The sequence below is a fragment of the Rhinopithecus bieti genome, unplaced genomic scaffold (genome assembly GCF_001698545.2).
Source record: "Rhinopithecus bieti isolate Rb0 unplaced genomic scaffold, ASM169854v2 scaffold_38981, whole genome shotgun sequence".
In the NCBI taxonomy this organism is placed as follows: Eukaryota; Metazoa; Chordata; class Mammalia; order Primates; family Cercopithecidae; genus Rhinopithecus; species Rhinopithecus bieti.
In genome coordinates, this window is record NW_016819573.1 from 419,320 (window position 1) to 427,793 (window position 8,474).

The 8,474-nt window shown below is 41.5% G+C and overlaps 1 protein-coding gene across 3 annotated transcripts in view; it reads right to left on the reverse strand.

Annotated features, from left to right (window-relative positions):
* RBL1 (RB transcriptional corepressor like 1) overlaps positions 1-8,474 on the reverse strand; it is a 95,918-nt gene that overhangs the window by 83,641 nt on the left and 3,803 nt on the right. For all 3 annotated transcript variants that reach the window (XM_017859133.1, XM_017859134.1, XM_017859131.1), the window contains exon 2: positions 4,236-4,369. Coding sequence is in view for 1 of the 3 variants with exons in the window: in XM_017859134.1 (XP_017714623.1) it covers positions 4,236-4,369 (134 nt within the window). In the remaining 2 variants the exon portion in view is untranslated. The remainder of the gene's footprint in view (positions 1-4,235; positions 4,370-8,474) is intronic.

The following is an 8,474-nucleotide window of genomic DNA, read 5'->3' on the forward strand; positions in this document are numbered from 1 at the left end:
TTTTTTTTTTTTTGAGACAGAGTTTTGCTCTTGTTGCTCAAGCTAGAGTGCAATAGCACAATCTCCGTTCACTGCAACCTCCACCTCCCAGGTTCAAGAAATTCTCCTGCCTCAGCCTCCTAAGCAGCTGGAATTACAGGTGTGCCCCACCACGCTTGACTAATTTTTTGTATTTTTATAGAAACAAGGTTTCACCATGTTAGCCAGGCTGATCTTGAACTCCTGACCCCAGGTGATCCGCCCGTCTAAGCCTCCCAAAGTGCTGGGATTATATGCGTGAGCTACTGCGCCCAGCCAGAAGAAATTATTAATAATGGTTAATTATAGAGAATGCCAAAAGGAGACACCTTTCTTTCTTTCTTTGAGATGGAGTTTCACTCTTGTCACCCACACTGGAGTACAATGGCTTACTGCATTGATCTCTGCTTACTGCAACCTCTGTTTCCTGGGTCCAAGCGATTCTCCTGCCTCAGCCTCCCCAGTAGCTGGGATTACAGGCGCCCACTACCATGCCCAGCTAACTTTTTTGTATTTTTAGTAAAGACGGTGTTTCATCATGTTGGCTAGGCTGGTCTTGAACTCCTGACCTCAGGTGATCTGCCCACCTCAGCCTCCCAAAGTGCTGGGACTACAGGTGTGAGCCACTGTGCATGGCCAAGGAGACTCCTTTCTACTTATAAGCCTTCTGTATTATTTAAAAACTTTGAAAATACATTTGTGTGTGTGTGTGTGTGTGTGTGTGTGGTAAAACATACATAACAAACAACCTTTATCATTGCAACCACTGCTAAGTCTATAGTTCAGTAACATTAAGTACATTCACACTGTGCAATCATCACTACCATCTATCCCCAGAGTTTGTTTCATTATTTGAAATTTGATTTTTTTTTTTTTGAGACGTAGTGTTGCCCTGTCGCCCAGGCTGGAGTGCAGTGGCGCGATCTTGGCTCACTGCAAGCTCCACCTCCTGGGTTCACACCATTCTCCCGCCTCAGCCTCCTGAGTAGGTGGGACTACAGGTGCCCACCCGGCTAATTTTGTTTTTGTATTTTTAGTAGAGACGGGGTTTCACTTGTTAGCCAGGATGGTCTCGATCTCCTGACCTTGTGATCCACTTGGCTCGGTTTCCCAAAGTGCTGGGATCATAGGCGTAAGCCACCGCACCCAGCCTTGTCTTTTTATTTGATATGGAGTCTTGCTCTGTCGCCCAGGCTGGAGTGCAGTGGCGCTATCTCAGCTCACTGCAACCTCCACCTCCAAGGTTCAAGTGATTCTCCTGCAATGTACTGCTCTACAGTTTTTGTTGTAATTCTTTTTTGTTCAGTTTCCCCAGAATTTATTATTACAAAGATTTTTGAAATTACATGAACAATGATGAGAAACATTGACAGAAAAAGATCAGATTGTTTTATACTAACAACGATAATGTCTTGCTCAATTAAAAAATTAACCCCATTGATCTTCATTTAATTTTATCATCTTATTTTATTTTACAACCAAAATTGTTTAAAACATTTTTTTTTAGACTGGACATGGTGACTCACATCTGTAGTCCCAGCATTTTGGGAGGCTGAGGCAGGTGGATCACCTGAGGTCAGGAGTTCAAAACCAGGCCGGCCAACATGGTGAAACCCTGTCTCTATTAAAAATACAAAAAATTAGCCAGGCGTGGTGGCAGACACCTGTAATCCCAGCTACTGGGGAAGCTGAGGCAGGAGAATCACTTGAACCTGGGAGTCAGAGGCTACAGTGAGCTGAGATCAGGCCATTGCACTTCAGCCTGGGCAATAAGAGTGAAACTCCATCTCAAAAAAAAAAAAAAAAAAATTTAAATTTAGCATGAACTAAAATCTATTTGCCATTCTTGGATAGGGCTTTAAACTTTGCTCCTCTTCTATTCTGGAAACCCAGGAATAGCAAATAGACAATGACCACAAATAGTTTTGTCCCAGAAACAAAGAATATTAGCATGAATCCAAACTGGATCGCTAAATGTTTCGTTTCCTATCCAGCCAAATAATTCTATATGCTTGATACTAGAGTAAGTAAAAGATGTATCTGAGACCCACTGAGTAGCTGCAAGGGGAAAAAAATTAATAATATACAGTAGAGAAACAGGACAACATCTTGACCAGATGATAAAAATTAACATCACCAATGAGATGCAGGTAGATAACATGTGCCATCATCAGACGTGATATCCTTAGAACACAAAATCACTTACATAGTTTTCCATCAGGGAATGAATAGCCTGCATCTAATCAAAAGTTAATAGGAGACAAATCCAAAATTGGGAACCATCTATTAAAAGAGGGGATGAGGGTGGGCACAGTGGCTCATGCCTGTAATCCCAGCACTTTGGGAGGCTGAGGCGGGTGGATCATAAGGTCAGGAGTTTGAGACCAGCCTGGCCAATATGGTGAAACCTCGTCTCTACCAAAAATACAAAAATTAGCTGGGTGTGGTGGCACCTGCCTGTAGTCCCAGCTACTCAGAAAGCGGAGGTTGCGATGAGCTGAGATTGCACCACTGCACTCCAGCCTGGGCAACAGAGTGAGACTCTGTCCCGAAAAAAAAAAAAAAAAAAAAGGCTGAGGCAAGAGGATCACTTGAAGTCAGGACTTTGAGACAAGCCTGAGCAACATAGTGAGACCCTGTCTCTATAAAAATATTTTTAAATATCAGTCAGACATGGTGGCACATGACTGTAGTCTCAGCTACTTGGGAGGCTGAAGCAGGAGGATCATTTGAGCTGAGGAGTTTGAGGCTGTAGTGAGGTAAAAAGGTGCCACTGTACTCGAGGCCTGGGCAGAGCAAGACCTAGTCTCTAAAAAAATTTTTTTTAATTAAAGAAAGGGACAAAGTGATTGTGCATTATATTCCTCCAAAATGGTAATGTCATAAAAGAAAAAGGAAGGCTGTGGAAATGTTCCTAATTAAAGAAGAATAAATACACATGATAAGCAAATGCAATACTTGATCCTTAATTAGAAATTGTACTTCCAGAAAAAAAAAATGCTATAAAGAACATTATTGAATCAACTAACAAAACTAGAACAGAGATACCTGGTTAGATAAAATTATTTTATTGGTGTTAATTTTGCTGAAGTTGGTAACTGTACTGTAGTAATTTAAAGAAATACACAGTGAAGTATTTTGGGGTAAAAGGCTATAAATGTATGCTACTTAGATTGAAATAGTTGAGGAAAAAAAGAGGAAGGTCTAGGCAGGAGTGTTGGCTCACGCCTATAATCCCAGTACTTAGGGAGGCTGAGGCAGGTGGATCACCTGAGGTCGGGAGTTCGAGACCAGCCCGACCAACATGGAGAAACCCCGTCTCTACTAAAATTACAAAATTAGCCAGGCGTGATGGCACATGCCTCTAATCCCAGCTACTCGGGAGACTGAGGCAGGAGAATCGCTTGAACTCGGGAGGCAGAGGTTGTGGTGAGCCAAGATTGCACCATTGCACTCTAGCCTGGGCAACAAGAGCGAAACTCCATCTCAAAAAAAAAAAGAAAGAGAGACAGATCTATATATTGAAGAAAGAAAAATCAAATGAGAAAGCAAAAGGGGTAAAATGTCAATAACAGGTGACTCTGAGTCAAGGATATATGGGTATTATCCTTTTCTTATTTTTGCAACTTTTCTGTAAGCCTAAAATTATTTCCAAATTTTAAAAAATTGATTTTAAAAAGTATAGCTAAAGATTTAACACAGAGGTTTCTAGCAGAATTTGTGAAAGGCAGAGAAAGAATATGAAAATTGGGAAAGGATTATCTATGTTATAACAAACTTAGAATTAAATGAAGTCACACAGTGGCTCACGTCTGTAATGCTATAGCACTTTGGGAGGCTGAGGTGGGCAGATCACTTGAGGTCAGGAGTTCGAGAACAGCCTGAGCAACATGGTGAAACCCCATCTCTACTAAAACAAATACAAAAAATTGGCCGGGCTTAGTGGTGTGTGTCTGTAATCCCAGATACTTGGGAGGCTGAGGCATGAGAATCATTTGAACCCAGGAGGCAGAGATTGCAGTAAGCCAAGACTGCACCACTGCATTCCAGCCTGGCTGGCACAGTGAGACTCTGTCTCAAAAATAAATAAATAAATAAATACATAAATACATAAATTAAAATAAAAATTAAATGAAGTCAAATGATTTCAAAACAAGAGAAAACTGATTCCAAAATTTAGAGCTTATATAACACTTAAAAATATGAAAGAGGTTTACCTTAATTTAGCTGAACGTAGTATTCTGGTAAGTGAAACACAGTTGCCTTCCATGATACCCTTTCCAACCGTGGGAATAATGCTTTTGCGGCATGCAACGTATAATGAACATGCCAACCAGTGTGTAACTTCTCCCTGGCAAGCAAAAGACAAAACAGATATAATATTATGTTAAAACGCTTTAATTCTGGAAACAAGAGATGTAGAATTATCTGGTCTCAGTTTTCCTTATGTAGATAAAAGGCCAGAGAAGTGAAGATATTTGCCCAAGGTCACAAAGCTGCTAGCTGCAGTAATGGGTATAAAACTCCTTACTCTTAGTTCTGTGCTTTTACAACTATAACATGATAAATTAATATTAATCTAAAGATAAAAGCCTGACTTGATGGCTCACGTTTATAATCCCAGTAACTCGGGAGTCTGAGGTGGAAGTATCACTTGAGGCCAGGAGTTCAAGACTAGCCAGGGCAACGTAGTGAGACTCTGACTCTAAAAACGAAAATAAAAAAATTAACCAGGCATGGTGGTGCTTGCTTGCAGTCCTAGGTACTTGGGTGGCTGAGGTAAGAGGATCGCCTAAGCTCAGGAATGCAAGACTGCAGTGAGCTATGTTTGTGCCACTACATTCCAAGACAGGTAACTGAGCGAGATCCTGTCTCTTAAAAAAAAAAAAAAAAAAAAGGTAACTCTTTCACTTTCACCTACACTCCAAATCTAATACAGGCATATGCCACATAACAACATTTTGGTCAACACTGGACCACATATACAATGGTGGTCACTTAAAATTATAATACTGGCCAGGCGCGGTGGTTCATGCCTGGGAGGCTGGCGCAGGTGAATCACTTGAGGCCAGGAGTTCAAGACCAGCCTGGCCAACATGGCAAAACTCTGTCTCTACTAAAAATGCAAAAAATTAGCTGGGTGTAATGGCACGCACCTGTAGTCCCACCTACTCGGGAGGCTGAGGCAGGAGAATAGCTTGAACCCGGGAGGCAGAGGTTGCAGTGAGCAGAGATCGTGCCACTGCACTCTAGCCTAGGCAACACAGGGACACTCCATCACAAAAAAAAAAAAAAAGGATTATAATACTGTATGTTCTAACTGTTCTGTATATTTAAAAAATTATAATTTACTGTACCCCTTTTATGTTTAGATACATACACACTTACCATTACAGTTGCCTACAGTATTCAGTATAGAAACATGCTGAACAAATTTGCAGCCCAAGAGCAACAGGCTACATTACTCAACCTAGGTGTGTAGTAGACTATACTATCTAGGTTTGCATAAGTATACTCTGTGAAGTTCACACAACAAAATCACCTAATGTTGCATTTCTTAGACCATGTCCCTGTCATTAAGTGAAGCATGTCTGAATTACCAGAAGAGTTCTTCTAAAATTTGTCAGCATGACTTCCTTGATTTTAAGAAAGGGACTTGATGATCCTGAAGTTTCTTTCTACCATTTTTGCTTTATGTTTCTCTTTAACTAGTCTGGCAGGGAAAGGCAAGAACAGAGTAAAAAGTTGGCAAGGGAGTCACACATGAAAAACTAATACTAGGCTGGGCGCCGTGGCTCATGCCTGTAATCCCAGCACTTTAGGAGGCCGAGGTGGGCGGATCATGAGGTCAGGAGATCGAGACCATCCTGGCTAACATGGTGAAACCCCGTCTCTGCTAAAAATACAACAAATGAGCCGGGCATGGTGGCGGGCGCCTGTAGTCCAACTACTCAGAAGGCTGAGGCAGGAGAATGGCAGGAGAAACCCAGGAGGCGGAGCTTGCAGTGAGCCGAGATCGCGCCACTACACTCCAGCCTGAATGACAGAGCGAGACTCCGTCTCAAAAAAAAAAAAAAAAAAGAAAAAAAAATTAATACTAATCTTGTGCAACATAAAGGAGACTGTCATTTTGTGAAGTAAAAATTTGGGGAATTATTTACTCCCAAACATGTCATTTTTAAAATACAGTCATATGCATTGCTTAATGACAGGGATATATTCTGAGAAATGCAACATTAGGCAATTTTGTTGTGCAAACATAGCATAGGCTACTAAACCTAGGCTATATGGTATGCTTATTGTTTCTAGGCTACAAACCTGTGGAAAATGTTACTATACTGAATACTGTTGGCAAATGTAACACAATAGTAATTACTTGTGTATCTAAACACAGAGAACATATAGTAAAAATAAAGTATGTGTGGTCCATTACCGACTGAAATGTTCTGCAGCATATGACCGTAGTAAGCATGGCTCTCCATATTTGTAGATATCTCAATTTACAATGCCACAAAAAGGTGACATTTGGGAATTCAACAATTTTCTACATTAAACTTCAGACATCTCCAAGCTACAGTCAGTTCATGACTTCATTGCTGAAATACAATAGGTGAAGTTTAAGGATTAAGAATTACAGATAGGATGGTGCGGCGCCTCACGCCTGTAATCCTAGCACTTTGAGAGGCCGAGGCAGGTGGATCACCTGAGGTCAGGAGTTCGAGAGCAGCCTGGCCAACACGGTGAAACCCTGTCTCCACTAAAAAATACAAAAATTAGCCAGGCATGGTGGCGCATGCCTGTAATCCCAGCTTCTTGGGAGGCTGAGGAAGGAGAATCACTTGAACCTGGGAGGTGGGGGTTGTAGTGAGCTGAGATTGTACCTCCAGCCTGTGCGACGGGAGTGAGACTCCATCTCAAAAAAAAAAAAAAATTACACATAAAGACCAGGCACAGTGGCTCATGCTCGTAATCCCAGCACTTTGGGAGGCTGAGACAGAGGATTGCTTGAGCTCAGAATTTCAAGATCAGCCTAGGAAACATAGTGAGACCCGCATCTGTACAAAAGAGGAAAAAATTAGCTGGGCATGTGGCACATGCCTGTAGTTACAGCTACTTGGGGAACTGAGATGGGAGGATCATTTGAGCCCAGAAGGTTAAGGCTGCAGTGAGCTGTGACTGACCCATTGGACTCCGGCAAGGGTAAAAGAACGAGATCCTATCTCAAAAAAAAAAAAAAAAAAAAAAAAGAATTACAGATGTAAATCTCATAGCACAACACAATAGTGTTCTTATACACTGTTCCACAGACTCTCTTTAAGACCAAACCCTAGAAGGATAAAAGATTGATAAAAGATTTCTTACAATAATCTGAAAGGGGTAGGTAGAAATGGGTGGCCATCAATAAACCCAATGTTCCTACCCTGAAGGACTAAGAAGTTTTATTTTCTCAAAGGACTAAATGAGGCAGGTAAGCTTAAGGATGAATATTTTTATAAGCTTTGATTCCTGAATTGCTTGGGAATAGGGTCTGGTCATGGTGGCCTACGCATGTAGTCCTAGCACTTTGGGAAGCTGATGTGGGTGGACTGCTTGAGTTCAGGGGTTCAAGACTAGCTTGGGTAACACGGCAAAACCCCATCTCTACAAAATACAAAAAATTAGCAGGACGTGGTGGTATGCACCTATAGTCCCAGCTACTATGGAGGCTGAGATGGGAGAAGTGCTTAAGACACTTTTTTCTCTCAAAAAAGAAAAAGAGTTGTTTGGGAATAGCATCTAAGTACTATAGAGCCTTTGGATACAGGCTACTAAATGAAAATTCTAGCAAGATGGTGAAAATATAAGTCCTAAAATTATTGTTTCGATTTTTTTTTTTTTTAGGCATTAAAGAATACACTGATTTTTATTTTACTTTTTAAAACAGGGTCTCACTCTGTTGCCCCAGGCTGGAGTGCAGTGGTGCTATCAGGGCCACTGCAGCCTCGACTTCCCAGGAATCAGGGCCACTGCGGCCTCAACCTCCCAGGCTCAAACAATCCCCCCACCTTAGCCTCTGGAGTAGCTGGGACTAAAGGCACATGCTACCACACCCACCTAATTTTTGTAGAGATGGGAGCCCAAGCTGGTCTCAAACCCCTGGGCTCAAGTTATCTACCTGGCTCAGCCTCCCAAAATGTTGGGATAACAGGTATGAGCCACCATGCCCAGTCTATTTTATTTTTTGTAGCAATAGGGTCTCACTATGTTGTCCAGGCTGGTCTTAAACTCCTGGGCTCAAGTGATCCTCCTGCCTCAGCCTCCCAAAGTGCTGGGATTATAGGCGTAAGCCACTGTGCCTGGCCTGATTTTCTTTCCTTAAAAAAGTCAACTATTTTATTCCATGAGAATAAAATAGAATACAATTATATTTGATAAAATCCTATTTCATAAAATTCTATGATATCAGAAACCGTTTT